The sequence below is a fragment of the Homalodisca vitripennis genome, unplaced genomic scaffold (assembly GCF_021130785.1).
Source record: "Homalodisca vitripennis isolate AUS2020 unplaced genomic scaffold, UT_GWSS_2.1 ScUCBcl_185;HRSCAF=1536, whole genome shotgun sequence".
NCBI classification, from domain to species: domain Eukaryota; kingdom Metazoa; phylum Arthropoda; class Insecta; order Hemiptera; family Cicadellidae; genus Homalodisca; species Homalodisca vitripennis.
The window spans coordinates 64777-78725 of NW_025776302.1; the positions used below are offsets into that span (position 1 = coordinate 64777).

Sequence of the window (13949 nt, forward strand, 5' to 3'; positions counted from 1 at the left end):
TTGCTGCAAGGCTTCTGCGTGCTGAACTCTTGATTGCCAGTCTTCTTTAGTTACTTTGTCCAGAGCATCATGAACAAGTTTCTCAACGTCGGTTATTTTAAATGTCTTATTATTACGTGCTACCTCTCCCTTCACTTGAGCCCATACCATTTCAATGGGATTGTACTGGCAGTGATAAGGAGGGAGCCTGACAACTGTATGTCCCATTTCATTGGCTAATACGTCGAGTTCATAAGTTTTTTTTTTTTTTGGTTTTATATGGGAGAACCCTCATTATAAGTTCTGGTTTCGTTTCTTTCATACAGTATTGTATGTTTTTTTCGAGACAGCCAATTTTGAATCTCTTCCTTTCTCCACGATGAATTTGGAATTTTCTCGGCGAGTACTGAGTGGTATGGAGCATTGTCCATGACGATGATCGAGCCTTCTTCCAAAATGCATAGCAATTTTTTAAACCATTTTCGAAACGATTCAGCGTTCATTTCATCGTGATAGTCCGAACTGGATGATGTCTTAGGCCGAAAAAACCCACTTACATTCTTGCAAAAACCCATCTTTTGCCGAACCGACATGACAAATTATTAATCTTCTACCTTTGCCGAGAGGAACCTTTAGTCCACCAGACTCAGTCGTGTCCTGCCATATGTATTTTCGAGTATGGTTTTCATTAACCCATGTTTCATCGAGGTAATATATGGGCCTACAATCACCAGATTCTCTAAGCTCTTGCATAGTTTTCAAAAACTTTAAACGAGCCGCTACAATATCATTTCGTTCCAATAAAAACTTTCTACCATCATTGGTTTTCTTATACCTAAAACCAACATGCCTTAATAACCTATTTGTTGAAGTTACCGATCCGTTGTAATCAAGTTTTTGTTTGAGATCCTGCGTGATTCTTTTTGATGTGGGAAATTCCCCTCTGTCGTAGTACGAAAGGACAGTTCGTCTCAAAACATCTTTTTCAAAGTCATCAAAGCCTGTTATTTTTGATTTTCGACTTCTTTGTTTTCCTGGCGTTTGAAAACTTAATTTCTGATGATGAAGGTCCATCTTCTTCGGACAGCTTAGCTTCTTTACTTATTTTGTTAACGGTTCTTTCACTTACACCGCAGGCCTCAGCACACAGTTTACCACTTTGCTTAAAGTTTAGAGTTTCTCGGAAATTTGTCAACGACAGTTTTTTAAGAAAGTTTGTAAACGTTGTAAATAATACGTAGTTCTCCACTACGTAGGGTTTTTCCACTACCGCTCTTACTTCCGGATGGCTGTGCAATTGAACAAACATCATCACACTCCATTTTGTCCAAATAAGGAATCACAATAACAAGTATATTACAATTTAATGACACTACACAGAAAATAATCGGTACACTTATAATAGCTACCAATAAACAACACTTAAAAACACGAAAACGTTCATCAACAGTAAAATTCAGCACAAAATAATATACTCGTACTGGAATTGAAGAGAATGCAGTATTTTCAACCGCCAATGATTAAGCGACAATAGGCACTGACTGACGGTCAGAGACCGGAAGGGAACTGTGGAAGGGGCTGTTTCTTGGAAACAGTATGACTCATCCGTCTGGTATTACCACCACTGCTGGCTGGTGCGGCTGTTGCTTAAGGCGGCGCCAGATATGCGTCATTCGGCAAGCACCGATTGTTTGACGTTCGGCGAACTAGTTGTCTTGCTATTTGCCGATTAACGAGCAGACGTCTACACACATGTGAGGTTTTCCGAGCACGTGTTCGTTCTGGGAATAGCAAATAATCGTCAACATGGATGTCGATGTTGATGATGCTCTTCTTGCTTATCACGCTTTTATAATTTTAACTGGAGGATATTTACTGCTAAAAATGAAAAGGAAACCTAGAAGAAGGAGATGGTGGGCGGTATCCGTAAATCGTAATAGAAGCCAGTAAGTACCTTGTAAATAATAACTGAATTTTGTTTGTTATCCCTGGGAATGTTGGGACACTTCTCAATATATATAGTAATTGCACTAAGATTAAGCTATAATATATTGTAGAACAGCTTACCCAATGTTTTGTATATTTAGTTAGGTATACAGTTTTCAGCTAATACGTTTAAATAAAAAAATACCCCCGTCGCAACTTACGTACTAAGCATATTTAATATTTTCGATGACACACACACATACACACACATAGTATTTATACATGGTTTTATATATATATATATATACACCATGTTATGATAACTTATATATATATATATATATATATATAAGTTATCATGATCTTGGGCTTAAGTCTTACCATGCCACCTACAGTAATAATTAACACTTTATTGCATGTTTCTGATTTCAGGTACAGCGGTACAAACTTATTAGCAGATTTGTTAAAAGAGCCTTCTGGACAGTTCCAAAACTTCTGTAGAATGTCTAATGAAGATTTTAGTTCACTACTAGCAAAAGTAACACCTTTGATTGCTAAGAAAGATACAAAGTGGAGGAAAGCAATACCACCGAATGAACGTTTAGCCATAACCTTACGATTCCTAGCAACAGGAGATAGTTTTAAAAGCCTGCATTACTTGTTTAAAGTATCACCCCAAATAATATCAGAGATAATTCCAGAAGTATGCAGCTCAATAATTGAAGTACTGAAGGATGTTATTAAGGTAAGCATAATAAAATTTTCAAACTCATTTTATTCGTCACGTTGTACAAGAACATTTACATCATTTACGTATTATTGTTATTAGGTTTAGCATTTAAACAATAAGTATATATTATTTAGTAACATATTAAGTAACCAATTATTTAAATTTGGAAAAGTAGTTTTCAAGTCCAACATTTGGAGGATGTTCACTATTTTCAGCATCAGAACATACTACAACAGTTCCAGAGAGAGCATGTAATTCGTTGGAATCACTTGGAACTGTGTACAATGTTAAAGTTTCATCAGGACATGGGGATGAATTTACAGAAGCTGACGAGGAAGGTGATGGTTGCATGAAGTAGGTGTTGCCCGATGTTGCAGGTCCTTTCACCATTCTCATTTCAAAAAGAACGTTGTCAATCCGGTGCATACATATTTCCCTTGTAGACTCGTCCATCGATTTTAATTTTGCCGCAACTAATTCGCCGTATATGTCACATAAGTGTTTTTCTTTTTTTGGTTGAAGTGATTGTAAAGTAGTAAACGCAGCATCCATCTTCTTTTTTATCTCAATTTCTTCAGCTGTTCTGGACTTTTTTCGTGGTGGAGGTTTAAAGGAAGATGAGGCATAGTTAGGCGAAGTTGTGGCACAAGCAGGTAGAACAATAGCTGAAAAGAAACATTACAATATAATGGAATAAAATATATATGCAAAGCACAATTTTGTATGTCATGTTGTAAAGTTACAAAAATAATTAAAGACAAATTCATTAAGTATCTTAATAACTCCAGTACTACAACGGTGCAAATTATGGGACTCCCACACGAATTACGGTGATGGATAGTCAATAGAAAAAAACACATTACCTTCGTTTCTTTGTTCAGGCTCTTCCCTGCTGGCAGATGGTACATTATCTGATAAATTTGGCAAATCTATGTTCCTTTCGGCTTGGAATTGCTCTTCATTTGGAGGTGGAGCCACCTGAAATCACAAATGTAGTAACTTTGTATAATGTAAAGTATTACAATGACACTAATTTTAAATAACATTTTCAGCTTCCTGCTACTGCGACTGAGTGGAGAATAATTAGTCGGCATTTCGAGGAACTGTGGAATTTCCCACACTGCATTGGTACTATTGATGGGAAACACGTAACAATTCAGTCACCAATCAACAGTGGATCCGAATTCTTCAATTATAAGAAATACTTCAGTATTGTACTCATGGCGCTGGTTGACGCTGAGTATTGTTTTATGTTCGCTGATTGTGGCTGTCAAGGAAGACTGAGTGATGGTGCAGTTTTTAAAAACACTGTACTCTACAACAAAATAAAAAGTAAGAGTTTGAATTTACCTAACGATGAGCCGCTACCAGGGAGACAAAAACTGATGCCGTATGTATTTCTTGGTGATGATGCATTTGCTTTAAGTAAGCGACTCATGAAGCCATTTCCAGGTAGCCATGAACAAGGTAGCAAACCCCGCATTTTTAATTACCGTCTATCACGAGCCCGAAGAATAGTAGAGAATACGTTCGGAATAATGGCTAGTGTTTTCCGTGTACTAAGGAAGCCAATGCTACTACAACCTGACAAAGTGGCACTAGTTACTATGACCTGTGTTATTCTGCATAATTTTTTAAGAAGAAGCAGGACATCACGATCGATGTACACTCCAGCGGGAACCTTTGATTCTGAAGATAATGGTATGGTTACAGGAGGGTCGTGGAGGGAAGATACCGCTGATATGACATCTATGTTACCTCTACAGAAAGTGCCTAGGAAGCCAGGTACCGCAGCAAAGGAATACAGAGAAGAGTTTGCTGAATACTTTATGAACAATGGAAAAATCCCCTGGCAAAATGACTACAGTTAAATACATGTGTACCCTGTACCATTGATTTTAATAAATAAATATAAATATTTTACCTCTGAACTAAGTGTCTCTCTTGGCAGGTTCTTATCTTTGAGAAATCTTTCCATGATTTCATAAGCAAACCAATTTGGTTTGTATATATCATCAGATCCGGCTCCACTTTTACAGCTTTCCTTAACCTTTTTCAAACACGTTCTAAATGAAGCCATCAGAGAGTCTTTTTTCTTTTTCAATTCGGTGACAGAAAACTTGTTACCCATCTTGCTTTCGATTCTTTTCCATGCATCGTATATTTCATTTCTATTTTTGTGATTGGGATGAGAAGGGTTCCAAATAACTGGTTCATTCTCATAGTATTGTAAGAAATCCAACACCAACTCATTAGGCCACTCCATACCTTAAAATAAGAATAAAATTATTGTTTATGTTATTTTTCTTAAGTTCATAAAATGTTAATGAGTTAATGGGGAACCCCGGTCAATAACTGTATAGGACATGAAAACCCTTAAAATTGTAACTTTAATCATGACAAAATATTAAATATTAATATTTGTAGGAATTTTTAAAACATTTAAAGAATTCAGTTTATAATTCAGTAGCCTGGTCATTCACTAGTTTTCAGCCAAATAAGAACTACTTAACCTCAATTTAAGAAAATAAAATTCGTCTTACCCAATAGTCAATGAGGCTCTGATGACAAAATTGGAAACCGTGAACAGTTCTTATCTCCCAACCACAAAGCCGAATGTGTGGATGAAGCAAAGTTTGCCTTTTCCCAAATATTCGTCCACTTTGATGTGTGCAAAAGACCGACACTGAACGGGAAACAACGAGCACTAATGTTTGCTGCTTGCCGAATAGACAAACAGACATCCACACTGCTCGCGATTCGGCGAGTCGCTGCTCGGTGCTTGACGAATGACGCATGTCTGGCGCCGCCTTTACAGGTATTTCACCCGTTTCCTCCACATTTTCACTCGTCTGACATCATCTACTATGTACTGTGTTCAAATTTTATTGGATGTTATAGAAAATCGTTACTTTAGAATTGTATAAGAAAGTGCATTCATATTATAAAAATACTTGTGCTGTATGATTTTTAAAACTATGGCCAGTTTAAATATTTAAATCACCCACGTGTGAAAACAATTTTACATAACACAGATTCAAGACTATTAATAGCCAGGTAGGAAAAATGCTTTCAAATGGTTATAAATTTATGAGAACCGAAGTGCGTAACAAAACCGTTGCGGCAACAATTCCCACCGTTATGTACTGAATAAGTATATTTATGGAAAAAGAACATATATTTCAGATGTATTTGATCACTTTCTTACCAAATTAAAAATCCATTTAACACAACATGATTATACTATGCAAACATGTAATGTCTTATTATATATCAGTGATAATGGCATTATCTAACTGTTTACGGAAAATTAACGGTTTTGCGGTATTTTTATGTTTTCTTTTTAATTTATATTTCGGCTAAAGATTTTAATCCTACGATCTTCGTATATAAGTAATATAATACACTAATTTATTTCAATCCATTTAACTCAACATGGAAATAAGCTACAGAGATGTACTTTTTTTTAAATGACCGTAAAATTACATTTTGTAATACGTAGTTAATTAATTCAAGACAGCTCTAACATTTCTTTCGAGCGTAACGGTTAAGTATTTTAAGAACGCTGGACTCGCGCGACTTGTGGTTACAGCGGGGAACAAGTTTGGCAACGTCGCTCAGTTCTCGTTGGCCGCTCGAAGGTCACGGGCAAAATAGGCTCCTCCCTCAACTGCACTCTCTTGTGGTTTTTTGTATAGAGTTATGAGTATTCTTTCTTCAGCAGTCACACATTCCCTCATATTTGTGTCAACCTTATGTATAAATGGAGCAACCAGCGTCACCAATTCCACATATGACTCTTTGGACATTCTGTAGAAAGCTATAAACTTTCTGTCTGTCTCTTTTAATTGTTCAGCTGCTACGAATAGTCTGCACCTTACATTTTTCTCTATGTATGGGTGACACCAATATTTTCTGCGCATTCTTCGTTGTCTACGACGTAGAAAACATGCAATTATGTCTTCCTCATCCTCACTAGTACTTGACATGATCGATAAAGTTACACTCCGACAAATAACTATTCAATTATTGATAATTTATCAAGTAAAAAATGTGAATGTAAACATTACTATACCACTATACGCATGTTCGCACAGAGATCGCCAACTGATCCACACCCAGTCGCGTCGTGTGTGGAGTCAGGTTTTATTTTGGTTGCAAACTTGTTGCGTTTGAAACTAGTTCTAAACTCTGGTTGCAAACGGGTCGACCCGTGTGTGGTAGGCCTTAAGCCCCCCACACACTATCGAACATGTTGGTCGAGCAGTTGGGAACCCAACGTCTTGTCGAACATATTCGAGAGTGTGTGGGCTCCAACCCAACATGCGCGATGGTTTTGTTGGGTTGGATGCTGGGCACGACAGCACCACCCAACTCCAACCGCGCGGACGAAATAACCAAAGTAAGTGTCAGTTTAATTGTTACCAATTTACTGTTTATTACTTTCCTTATTTTTACTTAGGATTGAGCGCTAGGTCATTATTTGGACAACACCTCGTACGGTTAAGTTAGATTACAATAAATTATATTAAAGTTAAAAACAGCACAAAACTAATTTATATATATAAACAGTATAACATTATGTCAATGATGTTTGAAAAATTCAACTTTATTCCTTAATTTCGTAGTACGTTGCAATAGACTATAATTTTGCCCCCAAGATAAAAACTATTTAATAATTATGATAAATAAATAATAATAAATAATTAGGATAAAACTCATATCCTTTGCGTGTTAATGTTGTGCAAGTTTTCTAACATTTATAGATATTCAGTCATTTAACTTAACCCCACAGAGGTGTAGCCTTGAGCATTGCTCATGGTGATGAATAAACGCGTATATTTCCTAGGAATTTCATCTGTTTTGGTTTTACTTCTATCTACCTTCCTATTTATTTTTACTTAGAACTGTCTTCAGAGTAACATACCTCAATATTAAAAATATCGTGGGTGACAAAAAGCTCTTTGGCACATGTTTGAAGGGTAATATAAGTTAATTTTTTATCTAATAAGTTTACATAATAAAAGTTAAATTTCAAGAATGAATATATTAATCAAAATTGCAATATATAATTGCAATACAGTAATATTTAGGCATACGTTAAAGGGAAAACAAATACACTTTAGTTTTTTTCTAAGTTCAATATAATTAAATAAACTACAACATTGCTTTTTTCCAAAGTTAGCGAATTAAAATATAAATAAGACACAGTTATGGTATCTAAACGAATTAGAAAAAATGTACAAAGTTCACCAATATTTAGTTATCAAATTGAAAAAGATAGGACTACATAGCAAAATCAACATATTTTATAATTTTTGTTGTTGTTAACTATATCATCGCACTTGTTTACACTCAATACCGAACTGTCAACGCTTATTAATCATTTTTTCTTGGAAATCAACACTTCCTTCGTTGTTATAGAAACTTTTATACCAACCTCGAACTGCATTGGCAATTGATTGTTCTCTGCCATCCCGCCTCATTCTTTTAAACCCAAGAAGTTCTTGCGTGTTCTGCCTCCACTCACCCTCATTTAACTGGCCTGCTGAAGTGTCCTCCCAATCCACACTACTTTGAGTTAGGTAGGTTGGACTTTTCTGGTGTAGAAAATTATGTAAAGTACAACACGCCAAAACAATGATTTCTGCCCTCTCTACACTAACATTCATTGTCGAAAGAAGGACTCTAAATCGAGTCGCTAAGATGCCAAACGCATTCTCCACCACTCTCCTAGCACGGCACATCCGATAGTTGAAAATCTTTTCGTCGTGGGTGATTCCTTTGTTTGGATAGGGCTTCATAAGATTTTCCTTCAGAGGAAAAGCTTCATCTCCAAGGAATGTAAAAGGGAGGCAAACGTCTCTCCTGTCATCGAAGCTTGTTGGTGACGGCAAGTGCAATTCCTTATTTTCCAGCAACTCTCCAAAATCAGTTTCCATAAGTACGCCACCATCGGATACTCTTCCATTAGTACCACAATTTACATAGATGAATTCATAATTAGCATTGACCACAGCAAAAAGAACAATGCTGTGGAACCCTTTGTAGTTGTAGTAGTATGACCCACTTTTCGGAGGTTGACGAATCGCTATGTGTTTTCCGTCTATAGCGCCGACACAGTTTTCAACTTGCCAGTACTTTTTGAAGTCCACAGCTATGTTCATCCAGTCCGATTCATTGCAAGGAAACTGCAAAAAGTAAACATAAAAGTTAAAATTATAATATATTAAAATTAACAATGTTATATTGAGGTAATATTGATTGACGTGCTGTTATATATAACTGTTTTAAACCCAGTTTTTGTGTTTTTTACAGGCTCAAGATGACGCATCTACAGGGATACACGCTGATATACGCCCATCACCATCAAGTACACCAGTAAGTCGCCCATCAGTATCAAGTAGGTCTAACCCAGGATCAACTACTCGAACAAACCGAAAAAAGATATCTGATTTTGAAAAGAAACAAGAACGATTTTTGGATACAGCTACGTCTGTCCTATGTAATCAGAATAAGTTCCGGGCTTTTGGAAACAACGTGGGCTTCCAACTGGAAGATATGGACCGTCAACAACAAGTAATTGCAGAAAAGCTTATATCTGATGTTTTGTTCCACGGTAAGTTAGGCAGTTTGAAAGCATCTGCGGCCATATTGACAGTACAACAGCCAACCCAACGGAATATACCATCACTTAACCATTTTATGGACACTAATCAAAACAACAATCCATATCCGTATAGGCCGGCTGACGCTGAATATTTCTTACAAGATCAAAATTATCAACATCAGACATTCAGTTTTGACCCATATTATGTGCAAAGCCAAATCAACCCTACTCAACATCAGGTACAACGACAACATCTACAACAACAAGTACAGCAAAAACATGTACAGCAACAAAAAGTAGATATTTCACCTCAAACTGTACGTTGTCCTAAGAATTTTTCTTTACCAGAACCTGCTCAAAGTCAAACGGCAGCAACTAAACCTACCGCAGGTCAAGCACTAGCGATTCAAGAAAAAACTGCTCAACAAGAAGTTCGGAATAAACTCAAACAGTATTTGAATCTACCCGGTGTCAGCGAGGACAATGTATAATAAGTTGCTTTTTCATCTTTGTTTGTTCGTTTTGTTTTATAATAGGCTATTACATTGACAACAGCATCTTCTGTTACAGCTTTTTTTTTTGTTATTTGATGGCTTTAAATTTGATGTTTTTGAAAAGTTTATAAAAGATAGATTTGAAAATAAATTTTTTTTCTGAAATTATGTGTGTTTTTTTAGACCTAAAAAATAAGTAATAACGTAATAGGATAAATTTGAAGCAAAATAGGTTATTGTCGCTCTCGGAAGATGGTTATACTCATTTCGTACCCTCCTGCTTTATTCTCGCGCGACAATAACCAATTTTGCGCTCAAAAAACAATTGTGTAAATTATGGATTATAATAATGTAAGAAGAAAAGAGTGAGTTAAAACTAATTAACAAATATTTGTACTTACCTTTAAGAAATCTTCCTTTAGAACATCAAAAATAGCTGCACAAGTTTCTGGTATGATTTTTCCTAGTGCTTGCGGAGATATTGCACAACTAAACTTCAGATTCTCGTAGCTCCTACCACTGGCTAGAAACTGGAGAGTGGCTGCAAGACGTTCTTTTGCAGGAATTGAGGTTCTCAAAAGGCTATCTTCTTTTTCTATGTGCTCACACAGTCTTCCGAATAGATATTCAAAGCTTTCCTCGCTCATCCTTAGATAATTTTTGAAGTCTTGAGGCTCACTAATGGCAAGTTCAGCAAGAAGCGACATATGGCTAAACTTACTCCGGTCCAAAAACCATTTTTTTAGACCACAAGCGTCGATCTTTTTTCTTCTTTTGTCGTTTCAGACAAAAAGCGCCAGCACAAACAGCTACACTTGTCTCGAAATCCATAATACAACTGACAAGACACCCAACCTGCTCGATCGCACGTTCGACAGTGTGGGGGTAAACGTCTAACTTGACAGGTTGGGCGTTGGGTACGACGCCAGGTCAGGTTGGGTGAAATGTTCGAAGGTGTGTGGGGGGCTTTAGGCAGTCACGCCGCGACCCACCGTTTGGGAAACGCTGGGCTACACTATGTTTCAAGGTTATGTTACCTACAACAGAACTTGACAACTAAACATGTAAAATCAAAATAAATTAAAATGTACAAATAATGAAAGTGTTAGGCTAGAGGAAGTTTCTAGGTTAAGTTACCTGCAATCGAATCCATGTTCTTTTGGTCTCACTACATTTCCTTTCCAGTTTTCATACTCCTCATTCTTCACTCGAGACTTTTTTATTCTTTCACAATTGTACTCAACTTGCTTTCGCTCTCTTTAACGTTTTAAACTTGTAGAATCATTAATATCACTTTCATTAGAACTCATTTTTACTTAGATATGAACCATGACAAATACAAAGACAAATTAAACACAGTGTAATTATTTTACAGCTGTTCTAGGCTAGAATAATATTAGCAAGAACAGTGCTGCCACCAGCTACAAATAGTAAGTCATTTGAAAAATAACACATCTCCGGAAGATGAGGTGTTTCTCAAAAGAATGCATATTTTAACATCTGCTATCACTGTGGTTACTTAGTGGAGATGTGGTGTTTACTTAGTACTGGATTCGCCTTGCCTTCGACTACATTTTGGCATGCCTAACTCATTATTGGTAAAAAATGGACATGAGGTGTTTCTCAAATGACTGATTCATTTGAAACTCTTTCAAAACTGACCCCTACCCTCTTCCCTCAAGTGTCATTTTGGGGTATTTTTGGACGTTAAAAATTGTTCCACCGAAATGTTTGGGGGCGAAAAAATGGGGGTTTTCATTAAACGAAGAAGGTAGGTTTCTCGATTCAGCCGCTATACATCGCGGTCTGTCTCACCCTGCATATATTTCGTGGAACTTATATTTTTGCTTTGGTATTATTGTTCTATTCTATATTTCAAAACGTAAAGTGTAATAACTTTAGTTTTCTTAAAAGATAACAGAAAAATCCAAAATTTATTTTGACTCATTTCAGTGTCACGCTTTCAATTATTTTGACGGTTCGCATTACAAAAAATAAATCTAGTGAAATTTCGTTATAAAGTTTTCCCGACGTTATGGGCGAACTCGGAGTCTTCATCGTATTTGCCCCTAAAACCACTGTTTTATATATTTTAAAGAGGCGGATAGTAAAGTGTCGAACCGAGTCTCTAGGCTGTCGAATAAAAAAAATTCGAATTCGACGATTGATCGATGAGATCTAAAGTCGAATCTGCCGAGATTGTCCGCGTCACTAGTTATAGACTATTATAGACAAGAGTCATGTTCATGGCATACTATACATCCAATCCGGAAACATATCGGTAGGTGAAACCTAACTTAGGCTAAACCTGGAAGACAATGAATGAATCGGATACAAAGTTGCGTATTGCGTCGTCTGCTGTTGTGACGATGACCGATCGATAACGGCTAACGGCCGAACGATGGAACGGAGTTGCTCCAGCTGACGCGAGTTCTTTGTTTGAATGTTCTCGTTTGGCTAGTAGTGGTAGATTGACAGTTTACCAAAGTATAACGATTTTAAGTAAAATAGTTTACTTAAATTGGCATATTCTATGTTTATATTGAAGTACTGGGCCGCTATATTGGAGACGACAGGTGGTCTGCAGTTTGAAAATTAAAGATCGATAAAACTTTTTTACATATTTTTGCGTGAAAAATAAATAACTAACCTAATTAACAAATTATGTTGGTTTTGTAAATGATATAATGCTTGCTGTTAGTATTCACTGTGTTTATGTAGGCCTAATTGTGTCGCCGAAGTCAGATGTGTCTATTTGCTGTGATAGCTGAGCATCATTACGCTAACAACCAATCGATAAAACATGTTCGTGTTCGTACTTTGTGTATGAGAACCCGCACATAGAAAATCAGAATGGCAGATTATGGTCGTCTCGTTAATGATATTTAGCTAGCAGTTCTTATTTGTTGTGTCTACTAAGTTCGTGAATTGCCATGCATTTGCAACTCGGCGGTAAACAGACGATCGCTAATTTCTCGTTTTTTTTGTTGTAAAATTACTATATAAATAATAGTAGTGGTATATAAATCTGTCCTCCATAAAATATCGGTTTGCTTACACCCTACTTTTCTTTTAATATGTCTTATACTGGTTTGAAATTATTCAAACATTTAGATTTTAAATACATTTTGTAAATAATACATATATGCCCATAATTTTTACAGTAAATTGCTTAAGTTCTGGAAGCCCATTTTATAATCCATAAAATGAAAGTAGAAATGGATAGTATGGCTTCGTTCTTAAAATAAAACCATTTCTCAGAATAGTGGAATTCTTTGATTACTTTTTGCTTTTTCGAGCGGTATCCAAAGGTTTAGAATTATGCGAGTTGATGTACTGGTGATTTTATTTAAATAAAATGTAGCCACAGAAAACTATTAGGAATTGTGTTTTAAAATACTAAAAGTGTAGATTTGACCATCACTGCTGAAGGATTTACAAAAATTAAATAATGTTACCGTTTTATTTGAAATATTTTGTCAAGCTATAAAAGCTATCCATTATAAATTATTTTTGAATTGAAAATTAATGGAAGAATGATAGTATATAACTGTTAATATTTTTATTGTAAGTTTTGTTCATTTTGTTTTCTTGGGTCCGTAGGTATAAATTAAAAACTTTGATAATTTGAGGATGATTAACTGACAAAGACATATTAGTCTAACATTTGCTAGACAGAAAAATAAAATTATCCAGGGTCTTTGTTCCTGGTAATAGTAATAACTAATACGTTTTGATACTTGAATTAACCTTATCCTGAACTACACCTAATGGAAATATAATTTTCAAACATAACATTTAATCTCCTATTATGTAAAAGACTGATGATTCAATCGTCTTTTCTTCAAAAGGCCCGTTCAGTCAGACAGTGGCCATTACTCCAGTAAGCCAATCAGAGGGATCCTTTTTGGTCATGTGGTCCTAAGCTGTCAGCTGATATAGTGTTCTCTTTGAGGTTATGGTAATTTGTTATTGTTAATACGTTTACTGTAGTGAAGTGTTAATTGATTTTTTACAATAGATAGAGACAACTACCATAATTGACTCCATATACGCTTCTTGTTGAATAAACTATTCATTCTGTACCGTACTCACAAATAAAATATTTATTGTATCCCGAGTTTGTTTATTTCATCATATTCCGTTCAAAACATGCTTCATCCATTAATAATGCAAATAAATCTTTGTTCCTCCTCTGAATAATTCAAAA

General features: G+C 35.8%; 3 protein-coding genes across 4 annotated transcripts; 1 reads left to right on the top strand and 2 right to left on the bottom strand.

Moving 5' to 3' along the window:
- Nucleotides 1-1625: 1625 nt before the first annotated feature.
- Nucleotides 1626-4566, top strand: LOC124370440 (protein ANTAGONIST OF LIKE HETEROCHROMATIN PROTEIN 1-like). 2 transcript variants are annotated; one of them, XM_046828724.1, is made up of 3 exons: nucleotides 1626-1925; nucleotides 2338-2650; nucleotides 3688-4566. In XM_046828724.1, exons 1-3 carry the CDS (start codon nucleotides 1786-1788, stop codon nucleotides 4504-4506), a joined length of 1272 nt encoding a protein of 423 aa, XP_046684680.1. In that variant the 5' UTR covers nucleotides 1626-1785; the 3' UTR covers nucleotides 4507-4566. The 2 variants fall into 2 exon arrangements, with proteins under 2 accessions (XP_046684680.1, XP_046684681.1); XM_046828725.1 differs by having other exon boundaries at nucleotides 4349-4566.
- Nucleotides 2661-5441, bottom strand: LOC124370441. Its single transcript, XM_046828726.1, has 4 exons — nucleotides 5179-5441; nucleotides 4560-4903; nucleotides 3499-3613; nucleotides 2661-3300 (listed from the first exon to the last, which is right to left on the bottom strand). Exons 2-4 carry the CDS (start codon nucleotides 4899-4901, stop codon nucleotides 2789-2791), a joined length of 969 nt encoding a protein of 322 aa, XP_046684682.1. The 5' UTR covers nucleotides 4902-4903; nucleotides 5179-5441; the 3' UTR covers nucleotides 2661-2788.
- A 1587-nt stretch (nucleotides 5442-7028) lies between these two features.
- LOC124370443 (putative nuclease HARBI1) lies at nucleotides 7029-10476 on the bottom strand. Its single transcript, XM_046828727.1, has 2 exons — nucleotides 10141-10476; nucleotides 7029-8826 (listed from the first exon to the last, which is right to left on the bottom strand). Exons 1-2 carry the CDS (start codon nucleotides 10444-10446, stop codon nucleotides 8005-8007), a joined length of 1128 nt encoding a protein of 375 aa, XP_046684683.1. The 5' UTR covers nucleotides 10447-10476; the 3' UTR covers nucleotides 7029-8004.
- Between the last annotated feature and the right edge of the window lie 3473 nt (nucleotides 10477-13949).

What these genes read in the sequence shown, in the direction of transcription:
- LOC124370440 (XM_046828724.1), top strand. Translation starts at nt 1,786, where the DNA reads ATGGATGTCGATGTTGATGATGCTCTTCTTGCTTATCACGCTTTTATA. An exon ending in GTAAATCGTAATAGAAGCCA is followed by an intron (nt 1,926 to 2,337) that starts GTAAGTACCTTG and finishes TTCTGATTTCAG; the next exon opens with GTACAGCGGTACAAACTTAT. An exon ending in TACTGAAGGATGTTATTAAG is followed by an intron (nt 2,651 to 3,687) that starts GTAAGCATAATA and finishes TAACATTTTCAG; the next exon opens with CTTCCTGCTACTGCGACTGA.
- LOC124370441 (XM_046828726.1), bottom strand. Translation starts at nt 4,901, where the DNA reads ATGGAGTGGCCTAATGAGTTGGTGTTGGATTTCTTACAATACTATGAG. An exon ending in GAGAGACACTTAGTTCAGAG is followed by an intron (nt 3,614 to 4,559) that starts GTAAAATATTTA and finishes TTGTGATTTCAG; the next exon opens with GTGGCTCCACCTCCAAATGA. An exon ending in GCCTGAACAAAGAAACGAAG is followed by an intron (nt 3,301 to 3,498) that starts GTAATGTGTTTT and finishes GTTTCTTTTCAG; the next exon opens with CTATTGTTCTACCTGCTTGT.
- LOC124370443 (XM_046828727.1), bottom strand. Translation starts at nt 10,446, where the DNA reads ATGTCGCTTCTTGCTGAACTTGCCATTAGTGAGCCTCAAGACTTCAAA. An exon ending in TAAAGGAAGATTTCTTAAAG is followed by an intron (nt 8,827 to 10,140) that starts GTAAGTACAAAT and finishes TACTTTTTGCAG; the next exon opens with TTTCCTTGCAATGAATCGGA.